The sequence below is a fragment of the Theobroma cacao genome, chromosome 5 (genome assembly GCF_053813885.1).
Source record: "Theobroma cacao isolate CCN51 chromosome 5, ASM5381388v1, whole genome shotgun sequence".
In the NCBI taxonomy this organism is placed as follows: domain Eukaryota; kingdom Viridiplantae; phylum Streptophyta; class Magnoliopsida; order Malvales; family Malvaceae; genus Theobroma; species Theobroma cacao.
Genome location: NC_142643.1, coordinates 2,146,414 through 2,162,688, shown reverse-complemented (window position 1 = coordinate 2,162,688; position 16,275 = coordinate 2,146,414). Strand labels below are relative to the sequence as shown.

At 33.2% G+C, this 16,275-nt stretch overlaps 1 protein-coding gene across 1 annotated transcript; it reads right to left on the bottom strand.

Annotated features, from left to right (window-relative positions):
- Nucleotides 1–6,512: 6,512 nt before the first annotated feature.
- LOC18597813 (ras-related protein RABE1c) lies at nt 6,513–9,712 on the bottom strand. The gene is made up of 9 exons (XM_007027040.3): nt 9,583–9,712; nt 9,341–9,452; nt 8,649–8,721; nt 8,440–8,540; nt 7,661–7,726; nt 7,317–7,414; nt 7,124–7,186; nt 6,941–7,033; nt 6,513–6,802 (listed from the first exon to the last, which is right to left on the bottom strand). Exons 2-9 carry the CDS (start codon nt 9,411–9,413, stop codon nt 6,719–6,721), a joined length of 651 nt encoding a protein of 216 aa, XP_007027102.3. The 5' UTR covers nt 9,414–9,452; nt 9,583–9,712; the 3' UTR covers nt 6,513–6,718.
- Nucleotides 9,713–16,275: the final 6,563 nt, after the last annotated feature.

The window sequence follows — 16,275 nt, the reverse complement described above, 5'->3', positions numbered from 1 at the left end:
TCAGGTATCTGTAACCTCCTATTTATATTCAGAAGTTGCTCCACTAAATAAGCATATTCTATCAAACTTTTTGCCACCCCATGACTCCAAGTCGATTTTCTGTTGCAAACCAATTACTACAAACAGGCCCCTCCCCAATTTTCCATCAAAAGCATTAATGTTAGCAGCATTATTGGCTTTTCCTTTAATTTTTGTACATGTCAGTGCCACTTTTTTATTGTTTTTTATTGCCTTTGCGTGGTTGAGGAGTATATGAACTGGTGGAGTTGCTTTTGTAAGTTTTTCCGCCCCCAAAAATAGTTATTTGAACAGGGTTTCGTGACTGGTCTGCATACATCCATGAATTACAACATAAGAGTCTTGAAAAAAGGGGGGAGATTCCCATAGCTGAGTGCGTATGACATCCACTCTCAGATGAACAGAAAAAGATTGTTTCGCTTTGTTTTCTCTTTTTCCTAATCGTTTAACCTTTATCTATTTGGAGAGATTTAGTGGGCAAGGCAAGGCAGGCCAGTCTTTCTGCATCAAGTGTTTCTTTTGTAGCCCATAGATGAGTCTCAAGCCAATTTTGCTTGTGCACATTCCACTACTCAAAAGGAGAATGTGGATAGACCGAGAGTTGCCTTACGAGAAGTCTAACTCCATTATTGCAGGAGATAAGACCTTTTTTTTTTAATTTTGTTACCAACATGAAGATCTCTGTCAGATATCTCTCTTTCTTTCTTTATTCATCTTTTCTTTTCATTTGTTTGTTTGAATTGTTCTTCCACGGACCAGTCCAAGGTAAAAAAAAATAAAAGGGAAAAGCCCAAAAGGTTGCATTGGGGGCAGGAGGATGTTAAGTTAATGCCCTCCATTTCATGGCTTACGCTTCCACTTGCACAGCTTGTTTCCTTGTGCTTTTATGTGTTGGGCACCAACTCCACAATCAAATAGCCCAATTATTTCTGCTTTAATGGAAATGTGGGTCTCCGTGTGGAAAACTTGTCTGGTGATTATCCAATCATTTCCACTTATAACCTTATGAATTTGTGGTTACGTTCATAGAAAATTACACGTGTGGTCGTAAAGCTACCCCAAAATATAACAAAAACACATAAAGAGAGAAGAAAGCGGCTTTTCGAGCCAACCTGAGCTACCCGCATCCAACTCACTTACCTATTATTCCACCCGCAAGCAAAAGTCATTTACCTTAAACATTATTTCTTGAAAAAGATTATAATTTCCTAAGTCTAATTTCGAATTTATTTAATTTTTGAATATATCATATATTTATCATTAAATCAGATACTAATTCTTCTCTCGACTGTTCATCATTATGATTCGAGAGTTAGTAAATAATCCACTAAAGAGTAAATGCACAATCGTCTACCACTGGATAGGCTTCTGCTTAGCTTTATAGAGTAGCATTCGTCACTTGTTCTTGCCTTAGGACCCCACAGAATCACTATACACAAAATCCCACCAAGCTAGTCGAGGAATATAATCCTAACAATCCATTTAATATGGGTTATATGCCACGGGTTCGAAACTTTGGCCAAGATTCGTACGACACTTAAAGAGTTAAGGATAAAAAGTCTAAATAAGTCTAACTCAGAATATTGTGCTATCATGCAAAAACAATATCAACAAAATTTAAAAAAAAAATAATTGTATTATTCTCAAAAGAAACAAATAGCAAAGATTCTAATCAAAATAACCTATAAATGCTAGAATGCTTGAATGTAAAGACGATGGAGCAATTAACTCTATTTTTTTTTCCCTAAAACCCTAAAGTCCTATTTATAATAGGTTTTCCCTAATCCTAAACTAGGATAGCTAGTAAGAAATTTAAGGTTCCATTTGGTAACGGCAAAATAAATTGTTAAAAAAATTTTGTGTAAAATATTTTATAAGAAAATTTCATATTTTCTGTTATTTGCATAAACAGTTAAAAATATTTTCTGCTGTTTAGGTCTGTTTGTGAAAAATATTTCACCATCATCAAATTATAAAAATTTTTTAATTATCTAATTCTCCAACATCTCTATAAAAATGAAATTACCAATATTTACTATGATCTCATTCTTTTCAGTTAATTCATTGCTTTCAACTTCAATATCTTCAACTGAAAGTCAAGTGCACCGATCCTCGATTTCATTATCACCTTCTTCTAACACTTCACTCTCATTTTCTTATCTTTGGATCTCCTTCAAAATTGAAAATTTATCAAACTCAGATGAATTTTCAAGCTTAACAAAAGGGTTATCTTTCAAAGTGGAATGCTTTATGGTTCCTGCTGAATCATTACTAGTGGAACCAGTCAAGCTCTCTATAGTTAAGGGTTTATGACCACCCAGGTTAACAAATGATTTGTTAAACTAGAAAATGGGTTTCTTGGTGAGTTGAAGGATTGGATTTGACGATTCGAGTAAAAAATAAAACCAAGAAGATAAAAGAAGAAGATATTGTGAGAGAAAACACCAAAATCGTATAAATTTGAAGGAGAAACTTTTCTGTCTCTCCATCAATGTAGTCCAGGCTAAGGAAGCTTTACCACCGTGTCAGTGGAAGAACCCGAGGGAGGAGTAAGGGACGACAGAGATGGGACGCAAAGCTAAGAACTTAAAGGCAGGGGTTTATTTTTGGCTAGTGGAACTTGTCTTACGCCCCTCATGGCGTAAGACAATTTACGAAGTTAACGAGAAAAATCCCATTGACCTGTAAATTTTTTTTTCATTTGGAATTCATTTTCAGTTATTTAAAAATAACTCAGTCTTGAAAAGATTTTCCGAAAAATTTTTTACACCAAAACAAACGAAACCTAAGTAAATAAATATTTCACGACTAACCTCAAGTCCTAATACAAGTAAAATATATAATAGTTATACATAAAAATTCTAGCCCTAATCAAACTCTTCCATGCTAGCTGTTCCCTGCGACTTGAGCTTCCTGTGCGAATTCCTTATGTAGTTTGGTGGCCCACAATTGTCTATGGCCCGTTGGTTGTCGATCGTCCTCAATCGACATTGGCCCAAGGTTGATTTCCGGTCCTAGGAGGTGTGTGGCCCTTATTTGTGCTATTGTCACAACTAGTCTTTTGGGTTTGCAGATTGTGACATTCTCCCCAACTCAATCTAAGCGACGCCCTCGTTGCTTCGTGGCTTCTTTACATCACAAATCTTCAACAGGTTCTCCATACCTCGTAGTTGATAAATATCTCAAGGCTATACACGATTATCCAATGTGTGTAATTTGTCCTCAAACTTATAGCACTCCACAACACGCGTGTGCACAGTTTTTATGTTTACAATGCTCACATTATCTTGAACAAAAACGTTCAAGCGAGATGCGGTTTGAATACAAATTGATGGTCTCTCTATCTTTATCTTGAAACAAAACGTTCAAGCAAGATGTGGTTTGGTCACCAAGTGATGGTCTCTCTATCTTTATCCTTTTTTTTTCTCCTAAATCTTAGTGACCTTGATTCAAAATAAAATTCTCTTTTCCCTAAGCCTTCAAGGTTTGGGAAAACTTGTCCTGCAGTCACTTACCTAAAAATCGAGGGCTTCTAAATATCTCAAATCCTCTAAGTTTTGGCTTAAGCACCTGTTTGGCATAGCTTTTTTCAGTTTATTTATCTCTTAAAAGTAAAAGTTAAGTCAAACAAGATTTTTAAGAAGCTCTTCAAATAAATAGCTTTTTTTTTAAAGAACAAAATTAAAAAAAAAAGCTTAAAAAAACTCCAAATAGGAGCTTTCTCTTCTCTTCTTTTAAGAACATGCTAGTTTTTTAAAAAATACCCCTTACTTTCAATCAACCTTTCTTTGCAAATCACTCTTCTTCAACGCAAATCGCGATCTCTCTTTCTTTTACCTCTCTCTACAAAGACTACTAGAAAAAAAAAAACAAAAGAATTCAAGATTTTTTGGTTCTTACAAAAATTAAAAAAAACGAAAACTCAAAATTCAAAACTACATTCAAATACTATTTAAAAGTTTTCTCTCTTCTTCACCAAAGAATTTTAATGTCAAATGCATTGTTTTCTCTTTTTTCTTCTTTATTGAGAAATTAAAGCATCATGGTCTAATTGTTTGCTGATCAACAAAAATCTAATACTATTATTATTATTATTATATAAGTTTGAGAGTTCGTTCATTTTTTTATAGATTTGTTTGATTTTAACATCTGATATTGTATATAAACTCAAAACAGATTTGTTTCGCTGTAATTTATTAGACGATTGATGATAGCATGAATACTCTTTATGATAATTTTAACCAAAATTATAACTTATATAATTTATTTTACCAAACAGTTTTAACTTAATTTTAAAAATATTATTTTTCATAAAAGCTATGAAGCTTTTAAGCTAAAAAAACTTAAGTCAAACAGGCTCTAAGTGAGATTTCCCTGGCTCAAGAAAGTATTGCTCTGATAAAGAACGTCAGAGCACAAAAAGGTTCTTACTGTAATACTTAGCTCTAAGAAGCACTGCTCTGATACCTTCTTTCTTCGAAAAAGTGTGGAATATAATGACAATTACAAGCGGTATCTAGTTTTGATACCACTTGTCATGAGCTTGGACCTATTTGTGTGGCACTTAAGACTTAGGAACAAAAAGCCTAAGCAAGCCTAACTTAGAATATTGCGTTATAATATGAAAGCAATATAAACGAAACTTGAAAAAAAAACTTCGGAAAAAATAATTGTATTACTCCCAATAGATACAAATATTTAAAATTCTAAGCAAAATAACCTACGAATGTTAGAATGCTTGAATATAAAGACTACTGGGGCAATTGACAATTTTTTTTTTAAAACCTTAGGGTCCTATTTATAATAAGTTTTTCTTAATCATAAAACAACTCTATTTCTAATGGTTTAGTATAATTAGAATAGATAACAAGAGATTTAAATAAATAAATATTCTATGACTAACCTAAATAATTGTATTTCTCCCAAGAGATACAAATAGCTAAGATTTTAAGCAAAATAACCTATGAATGCTAAAATTCTTGAATGTAAAGACTACTGGGGCAATTGATTATTTTTTTTCTAAAGCCCTAAGGTCCTATTTCTAATAGGTTTTCCCTAATCATAAAACATCTTTACTTTTAATAGTCTAGTATAATTAGAATAGATAACAAACAAATATTCTACAACTAGCCTAAATAATTATATTACTCCCAAGAGATACAAATAACTAAGATTCTAAGCAAAATAACCTATGAATGTTAGAATGTTTGAATGTAAAGACTAGTGAGGCAATTAACTATTTTTTTTCTAAAGCCTAGGTCCTATTTATAATAAGTTTTCCCTAATCATAAAACAACTTTACTTCTAATGGTCTAGTATAATTAGAATAGATAACAAGAGATTTAAATAAAAAAATATTTTACGACTAACCTAAAGTCCAAATGCAAGTAAAATAAATAATAGTTATACACAAGAATTCTAGCCCCAGTCATATTCTTCCCTGCAAGTTATTCCATGCAACTCAAGCCTCCTGTGTGATTTCCTTATGTAGTTGCGCAACCCATAGTTGTCTACAACCCATTGGTTTTCAATGGCCCTTAATCAATATTGGCCTAGTGTCACGATCCATATCATCTCCTATGAAATATTGTTCGCTTTGACCCCTCAAGATTTTGTCTCACAAAAAATATCTCATAGATTGGAGATGATGTGAATTATTTTATATCTAATATCACTTTGATACATAATCAATGTATGTGTAAATTCTTATATGCCCTGTGTTTTTCAAGTATAAAACCGATGTAAGATTAATGGCTCTCCTCGAAGACCATCACATCCTCTCTTGACTTCCCGTTGAGAGTTTCTCTTGGTTATGGGACTTATGGCTCTACCCATGAGAGTTGGGAGCATACTCTTCAATGTGGCATTCACATGATCCACACTAGGACCATGACACCCAAGATTGAGTTTTGACCCTAAGAGGTGTGCGACACCTGTTTGTACTGCTGTTCCAACGAATCTTACGAACTGTGCATGCAACAATTCCGCCGACCGTGACATCTGGTTTAAGTTCTCAAACGATTTAGATACACACGACTCTCATCCCAAATGATGCTCATGATAGGGACAAAAAACATATATTCAGATGATTTCGCATTAAGACAGTACCAAGAGAATCAATGTACCAGATTTATATTCTGCAGATAAGACACTTATATTCTGACAGACACCTCACACCTTTAATTATAAAAAGCAAAGAAATGAAGTGACATCCGATCCCATCCTTGCAAATGCAACGTGGGAAATGAATAATAACATACCACATCAATAGAAGAGATTGTTGTTGAACACAATGGAATCGAACACACCTTTGTTTATTAAACAAATTTTGATATATTGTTCGAAAACATAAACTTAAATCAAGCTCATTCACATATAGTTCAACTAACATGTTGGTTTCCCTATTCGTCACCAAATTACTAGAGCAGTCCTTAATTTCAACTCCATTTACCAAAATGGTAGAACAAATTTTCTTTCAAACACACAGGATGCTATTAAGGAAAAATAATCTAATATAATTAATTTTGCAAAATACCAAGGATCTAAAATTCACACCAAAGAGTAGCAGATACGAAATAATGATAGGCAGAACAATACAAACATGAACATTATAGTTGTAACAAAATTAGTTTTCCCGGTCCAAAACGGCTTCCTAGAGAAGGGAATGTACCCTTCAGATCTCATCCTCAACATAGTTTGTTCAAGACCCACAGCAAGCCGATTTTTGAGCAGCTACCGTAGCCCCTGCTGCCTGGTCTGGTTGGTTAATTTTGATTGTCTGTGGCTGCAAAGGAAAGAAGAAAATAATAAAAATGACAAAAATATATGTATTAAAAAATGTTAAAGAAACGGTTTTGCATAAATATCACAAGTATGTATATTGATATGAAAAAGCTCATACTTCATGTTAAAGAAACTATACCTCAGCCCTTGAGTCACTATCTGCGAGTCTTTGCTTAATATCCCTGGCTATTGAAAAGAAAACCTCCTCAACATTTAAGTTTGTTTTTGCACTCTGCAAGATAGAGTTGCTCTTGAGCAAATTGGAAGAGATCAACTAAAACATCAAAAGTAACTACAACATTCACAGCAAAAATTTACATACAGTCTCAAAGAACTTGATGCCATATTCATCAGCAAGAGCTTGGCCCCTTGAGGTAGGGACAGCCTGAAAAATAAGTTCCCTGTCAACTTGACAAGAAAAATATCCAGCACAATATGGAAAACATAAGGGTAACAACATATGCATGCAAAGACAAGCACACATGTGCACATGGAAGAAGGAGAAAGAAACAGACCCTTTTGCTTTCATCCATGTCAGCCTTATTACCCACCAGAATCTTGTTGACATTGTCAGATGCATGCTGTTCAATATTACGAATCCAATTTCTAATGTCTAAGCAGAAAAGGATATTAGTTCAGTCGATAAACATGACTATAATGGAGAAAGAATAAAAATTCAAATCACTGGATAAGGAAGTATTCTTTCAAGTTTCAACAATGCAGGAAAGTGAAATGTTTCAATAATGTGCAAAATTTTGGTGGAACCATTACAAACAGTTCTAAAGATTCAAAGGTTGATAAAATTGAACAACATATGTATGAAATCCAAATTTCAAATGATAAAAGGTTAAGTAATTACTATTGAAAGATGACTCATCAGTCACATCATACACGAGCAAAATACCCATGGCTCCACGGTAGTAAGCTGCACAAAAAGAAAATATTACTTACTTACGTCTGTGAACCAAAAAAGACTCTAGAAGACAATAAAATCTTGATGCATGAGAGAGAGTGCACATCTGGAGCAACAAAAGTAAAGTGAACATCCCCTATGCCCACCTCAAAAGGGTAAAAGAAGATAAGTGCCCAAAAAACAGATCAGGCAACCATATTCAGGGGTGGAAGGGGGGAGGGGGAAGAAGAAAAAACCTATGTAGTAGTAAAATTTTCAACCACCCACAGAGATAATACTAATAGCAAACACCTTCAGTCTAAACTCTAAACACTAAGCGACAAGAATCTAGAAAATATGGGAGGCTAGGTATCTACAGAACTACATGAATTTCAATCCTAACCATCTGTTCTTAGTAATTTTACTTCCAAGTCCTATCATGCAGTTCAAGAGTACTACAATCAGTGGGCTGGAAAGTGTGAGAGAGACACACCATGGAAGCATACAAACTCCTAACACCATTACAGACTAAACCACAGGGAAAGAGAAACAACAACAACCTTGAACAGGGGATGTCAATGGTAATTCACATCATGCAATGACACTCACAATTAACCCGCTGAAGTAAAGGAATGCCCAAGTCATGCTATGCTAGCAAGTTATTTTATCAATCAGATAAGTTATAATTCTGATTAGACAGTTCATTTCTAGTCAGTGACACCTTCAAAAGAAGCCCAAAAACTAACCTGTCGTGATTGTTCGAAACCGCTCTTGCCCAGCAGTATCCCAAATTTGCAGTTTGATCCTTTTCCCATCAAGCTCTATAGTCCTTATCTTAAAGTCAATTCTGCCAGAGTAAACACAACCTTATTGAACCACATGCACTTCATAAAAAAATTAAACAAATTTTTTTAAAAGAAAAAGACCATCATACAGCATTAGAAAAAACACTAACCCAATTGTCGTGATAAAACTTGTAGTAAATGAGCCATCAGAGAAACGCAAAAGGAGGCAACTCTTACCCACACCTGTGCAACCAGACAATAGTACAAGTAAAAAGCGTTATTCAGAACTCAAATTCAAAAGAAAGTGCAGAATAACAAGAAAACCTCCTTTAAAATCACTACAATACCACCTATCATCCCTAATTGCAGGCAACTACAACTATTTGTGGCAGCGGATCCCTTGTCTCAAGAAAAGGTTCCCTCATGCAAATGTACATGCTAAGACTCCACAATATCCATCATCAATAACACTAATGGACTCAGAGAATATTCGCATGGCAATGAGCTATATTAACACAGAATACATCAACAAATATTCAACCTAAAATATTAGAAGAAAAAATGCCAGTAGTATAGATTCACCACAAAAGCACTAAAACAGACTTTTTTTTTAATCAATCTCGCTTAACGCAATAAAATTTCCGTATTTAACATAACCTACAAACCTAAAATGAAGCTTAATCTAAGGTAATTAATGATCATGGAAATGTACATCACACGGTATCACATCTAGGTTCTCTATATTTAGAAAATACAATCAAATCCTTTTAAAGAACACTAACATTTCTCAGAAACAATGTAGATTAACGAATAGATCGCATTTCATATCAAGAGACGCATAAAAAAGAAACGAAATAGTTACCGCTGTCGCCGATCAAAAGGAGCTTTATGAGGTAATCATAATCGGCTCGAGCTCTTGCAGGTGGAGCAGCCATGGAAATAGAACAAAATCTATTGAAACGAACAAATAAACCCTAGACCAATAAGAAAAGAAAAATAAAAGGCTTAGACGTAAATAATGAATGTAAAAAAAGAAAAACAAAAGGTAAAAGAAATAGAAATAAATGGTTTTAATTTTATGGTGAATTGAAAGGAAAGCAATACCGGATCAGGGAAAAGAAGAGTGAGATCTGGTGAGGGGAGATGAGAGAAATGAGGACGGAAGCGTCTCTGGTACGTCAGCACCGGTCGGCCGTTGGAAAAAAAAAAAATTTCTTTTTGAGAGAGAGAAAAAGAATTTAGAGCGGAGAGTATCGTCGAGAAATAAGTTATTGGATTCGACTCCCAACCGTTGGATTGATATTGGGTGTTGAGATATGTGTGGATCTAACGGACGGGTTTTTTTTTTTTTTAATTACTCGTCAACGGACAGAAAATAGCTGATTCAAGAAAACGACTGGGCTTTTCCTTAGCTGTTAGTTAAACGGCACCGTTTAGCTAGTGATAGACGCATTGGATTTGGGAATCTAAAACCAAGGATGCAGCAAGCAAAGAATGCACTTCGAGATTTAAGATGATGTTTTACAATTTAAATTTTTTTAAATTTTGAAAAAAGAAACAAATTTTCTTGCAAAAAATAAATAAATAAATAACTTTTTTATTTTAAAAGTCGAAGTGCTTCAAAGTTAATAATAAGAATAAAATTAGAATATATTCATCATTGAAAAAGTAAAACATAATATTCTAAGCAGCAAGTACCATCATTATCTGCGCCAGGTTCCCAGCATTAAACCTGAACCGACGTAAGTGAAGAATATATAATGGCATAGGAAGTATAAATAAATGGAAAGGAATATCAATGCCTAACACTATTACCTATGGGGGACTACAATATCTTGAATGTCTAATCGACCGGTTTCCAGATATTTACCAGATTCGTCTTCATTATTGATTAGTGTTTGGTTTATTAAGCATTAAAAAGAATTAATTATTTATTTTATACTATACCTGATTAAATAAAGAATATTTATTTTAATAGGTACATAAAAAAAATTTCATAATAAATAATTAATTTTTCTTTAAACTTGTTTAACGTAATATAAGCTCAGACTTAGGGAACCTATTAACACTTGGCCCAACCCAAACTTTTGCAACCTGCATTATTATACTATTTAACTGTATCCGGGCCTAATACAAATGTCAAAGTCCCAAGACTTGGTCAAGTGGGAACAGAGATGGGCCAAACCGTGGGCAGGTGGTCAGCGAGGACAGTTGCCAAAGGGTTTCAATGGCGGTTTTCCCCTGGCGTTGCTGAGAAAACAATTTCAATTTTAAAAGAAAATGTCAAGCGAAATTTGCATCGGTCAATCAATTCCATGCCACACGGCAAAGGAAGACCTTCTAAAATCACAGTCAGTTTGACGAACACCGCATAATTCCAATTTTAGTTATTACGGAGATTAATAGTCAAAGAAAAATAATGTATCCACATGCAAATGTCAACCTTTCAAATATTAGGACCCGGCCAATATGGTCTACCTGATTGCATTGTTTGCCGTCAAAATCGTCATTTGATTATAATAATACCTTCTAAATTGACAAGTAGTAATACTTTTCGTGTAGATGAATTTCGTAACGCGTTTTTTTGTTATAGGAAATATGGTTTTTATTTACAAAATTTAAATAATTTTTTATTATTTTTAATTAATTTTTTATCTTTTATTTTAAATTAAATAAACTTTTACATTAATAATTAATTATTTATTATTAATTAAAATATTATTTATTATTTTATATCACGAGATATATTAATATATTATAATATTATTATAATATAATATATTAATATAATATAATAATATAATCATACGATATTTATCATTTTTACATTAATATCATGTGAATGTCATCTCATATAAAAAATAATAAATAATATTTTGATTAATAATAATTAATTAATTATTAATTATAAATTTAAAAAATAATATAAAAATTAAATTGAATGAATTAAAAATTATTTTAATTTTTATTAATAATTAAAAAATATAAATATTATACTTTTTATTTTTCATAATACCGTTAAGAGATATTTTACAGCAATTTGGTATCAGCATGAAAAGCAATTAAAAACTGGGCTAAAGCTCACTCGCCATCGCCAGCTTACGAAGCTCAATTACATTATGTGGCCATTATCTCAATTCTCTCGTCTCAACCACACCGCTCACTGGTACTAGCACCAAGCGAACCTGAGATTGCCCATCTCTTCCTTAGCTTGATGGCTGATTCCTCTGCGTAGGAAGGCTTTTGCAAGCTCGGGTTTAAACTTCCAGATCACCACGATCCTTACCAAGACTTAAACTCAGCCATTCGATGGCTCCATTATGGACTTATATGGTCTGTTTGCCCAATCAAAAAGGCAGCCTTAAGTTTACGATCAAGTTCCCAGACTGCCCAAATGTCATTTTCTGTTAAATGTTCAGTTCGTAAATTAGTCATCTAGTTGACGTGAATCTGGGCACCTGGACAGAAGCATGTGTTCGTTTTCAAATAAAGTATATGCACTGTATATATGTGACAAATGCTAAAGAAACTTCATTCGTTTTCTTTCCCGTGAAGGGTTAGCTGGTCAGCCGCGACAGGACGAGCTGGGGAAGAATGGAATCAGGGGGAGGGTTAGTGGAACTCGAAAGTAAAATTCTAGTGCTCTGCGTTCCGTCAAGCTTTCAAATTCTTGGATAAATGCCGTGAGGCATTGGTGCTCATTCTCGTTAGGGGAATGAACGCTACCCAAAGTCGCCAAATTGGAAAGCTCAATGAAAATGGTGGCTGAATCCAGGTGACATCTGGGTTCAATCCATCCTTTTTCTGCTTGTTTTACCTTAGGGAAAGGGACCGCCACATATGAATTTTTCAGGCGTGGCTCAGTACTCAAAGCGTCAAATTTTATTCTTTGAAGAAAAAAATATACATGTACTCTGCCTTTACTATTTTATTCCTTCTTTCCCCAACTCAAATAAAATCATTGATCACCAGCAAAAGGACTCAATCTTCATTAAAAAAATTATTTCATCGTCAGTAAACTATAAACAAGTGTTCTGTAACACTAAGCATAAATTAAAATATTGTAGCTCACTTTTAACTCTCAAACATATTTATGACAATTCGATTTAGTAAAAATTTGATTTTTATAGTCCTATGTCATCATGTTATAGTAACAGATTATGATAAATTTTGTTATAGTATTGTGATATTGTGCTTTATAATCAATTTTATAAGATTTTTTTATGTAGGGATGAGCAACAATTGCTAAGCATACGATTTGTGTCACTACTTTCCTTATTATTTCATAAATTTATTGGTACAAAGCCACACTGAAAAATATGAGCAAATTGACAGATCGAGGATTGGTATCAAAACTATCGGTTACCAAGTCTTCTTCCTACGATGCATTTTGACAGACCAAAATTTGATATTTGGCTGCTAATCTATAATTCAAGGAAGACATAAGAAAGAAAATAAATTTGGCAAACATCAAAATATGGATTAAAAATTTAGCTTCAAAAATTAAATATGATTGGTGAAATCCAATACATTTATGGCATTTTATGGAGATGGATAAAGCTGCATTGAATGTTAGCCAAAGCCTGCATCACCTAACAAGTGTCCCAGATCTACCATATTCATAAATGCTTAAGATATTTTGTGTGAGCGTCTATGGAAGTAACTACTAATTTTTTTCTGAAACCAAGTTGGTTCTAAGTTATTTGAATAAGATTTCCGTACAGATGTATCAATAAAAAAATTTTATATAATATTTAAATCAAATTATTTTGAAAAAATTAAAATAATTTTTTATTATTTTATTATATTTAATGAAACTCTTATATTTTTATGTTAAGTCAAATAAGTTTTTATATATTTATTATAAGTCAAATAAATTTTTATAACTAATTATATTTTTATTTTTATTGGTCACCTATTAACCCGATTCTAATCGACGAAGTTTTAAATTAATTTTAGGCCCGTCGAAAGAACGAGAACTGGTCTACATTTTTAGAGATGGGTTCGGGAGTGCAGTTACGCACGGAGAAGGGTTAGCACCTCCGTGGCGCCCATTCCACGAACGGTACCATTTAATCTTAAATTATCTTAATATAACCTATTTTTAATTTAATCCCTACTTGTTAATTAAATTTTTGTTAAATTGACTGACTGAGAGTTTTTATTTGGTTTGATTTTACGTATGCACATGATGCAAGCGTAAAATGATGTCATGACTTGTTTATTTTAAATGATGGAGTCGGTAATCTTTTATTGAAAAATTATTCGAAGACCATCCCAACGCTTTGGTGAAATCTCGAAATTCTCCTCACCTAGAGATATCTCCGGAAGAACTCGTCTCTACGAGCTCTTCGGGGAAATCCTATCATCGGGATTCCCGCGCCATTTGCAAAATAAGAGTGGCATGCAATGACAGTATAAAATGATGATATCTACATGTACGCGTTTATTGATTTAGGTGTTTAAAAAATTTTGAATTATTTATTATTTTTTATTTATATATACTTTATTTTTTGGTTTTCTATTTAAATCCATATTTGTTGTTGGTCAATTTTTTTACTTGATTATAAAGCTTATCTAATAAATAATTAATTAATTTTTAAACGATTTGAGTAACTTTATTTAGTAATATTTATTTAAATTAATTCGAATGTAACAAAATTTCCTTACATATATTGTTTTTTAACAATGACTATTTGACTTAATGGGTTTTGAAATCTTGAGTTCAGATTTATCTCGACGCTTCGGTGAAAATCCGTCTCGAACTTCGCACCCGAAAAACATCCAGCCGAAAGAGGCAACTCTTTGCCCCCTTTAAGTGGTAATACTCAAATATTTGTTCCAATTATATTATTTATTGTTATTATTTATTATTATTTTATTTATTTTTTATTTTTTATTATTTTATTTATTTATTTTTTAAAAATATATATATATACATTCGCATCATGAATTTTATTATTATTATTATTTTATTTTTTGCAAGCCTCTAAATATATTTATAATATTAATATTTTTTTGTCATTATTTATATATTTTTATTAAAGCTAAGCAAACAATTAAATAAACTAGATAAGCCCAAAACAACAAGTCCAAAACAACAAGCCCAAATCCACAAGAAACGGGTAAGGCCTCACCTTGCTTGGGCTAGAATGATGGCCCAAGTTGTCTGGGCCGCACGGAGGTCTCCCAAGCCTGTTTCCTTGGTCCGTCTGGCCTTCTCCTAAACGCACCGTTTTGGGGCTCTGGAGACTCCCTCAAACGACGTCGTTTAGGCGTCGACCTTTTGAATTCTTCACTCCACTGAAATGATGCCATGTAGACCCTAAACTCGGGTATATAAATCCCATTTTCGACCTTTTTTCTCATTTTCAGATTTCATTTTCTCTCTCTAGCTGCACCCTCTCCCTTCTCTCTAGAAAAAGCCTTTCCTCCTTCGCTGGCGCCGACGTCCAGTCTTCTCTTCCCCCGAATCTCTCGCCGGCTTCCTCACACCCTCTCTTGAAACCCTCTTCCTTTCCGATCGACGGATCGAGCACCCCTTTTGCCTTCAGTCGGCGGTGACCCAAATGGGATTAGGCTTTCTCACGCCGGTAACCGGCACTCCACAGATCCAACCTTCCCTTCACCGCTCACCGATCTCTCTCCCTCAAGCCGAACCGAATTCCCCGTTGAAACCCCGATTCGATTTTTGGCTCCCCTTTTTGATTTTTTTGATTTTTTTATTTTGTGTGGCTAGGTAGCTGCTGGTAGATCTAGGATTTTTTTTTTTTTGTTCTTCCTCTTGCCCCCCTTTTTTGGATTTTGCAGGTAGTCTTTAAAGAGCCGGGTTGTCCAAAAATTTGGACAACCCGACGAGGGGGTTTTGGCACCAGGGAGTTGGTGCGCAGAACCCCATCATGCGTGGTGGTTGGGAAAGGGATGGGGAAGGGATGGCTGGGCGTACGCCCAACCATCCCTTTTTTTTTATTATTATTTTTTATATTATTTTATTTTTAGTTTGTTTTATTATAATTTAAATTATTTATTTATTTATTATTTTTCTTTTTCAGGTGTCTACAATAACTAATTATCGATTTAATTAAAATGTCACTTGTTATTTTATATCCATGTGACTTTAACGTGACTTGTTAACATGTACAAAAAATAATGACATAACATGATAACATAATCACACGGCATGATACATAGTAATATAACATTTTTCACTCTCTACAATAATACTACATAGTTTAACATTTTTTTATAGCATTGTGATATTTGAACTATGATAAATTTTGTTTTAGCATTGTGATATTTGAATTTTTTTTACATAGTTTAAGGATTTTTTCAAGTATTATATCAAAAATTTTACATAAATCAAGTCAATAATCTATTGTAAAAATAACATAATATCGAAATGTTATCTTTTTTATTATTGTACTGTGATAGATTTATTATCTTTACGTACACATAAAAGAAGTAATAAGATAATAATAATAAAATCTCACATCAATTAAATTAAAGATATTACAATTGATTATAATTTTGATACGTCTTAAAATTTTAATACTCCAAAATTAAGAACAATTCAAACAAAGCAAAAAGCTTAGGCTCAATTCCTTAAAGAAGATAAAGATTTCATTAGTTTTATTTGCTTTATTAAAAGGCAAAATATTAAAATACAATTTTATTGATAAAGGACGATGGTGGTTAAACGTGATCGTAATTATATATCAAAACATGCAAAACACGTTTATAAACAATTGCTCGTAATGTTTTATGGTTGGCCACATTTCATTGTGATCAATCATTTAA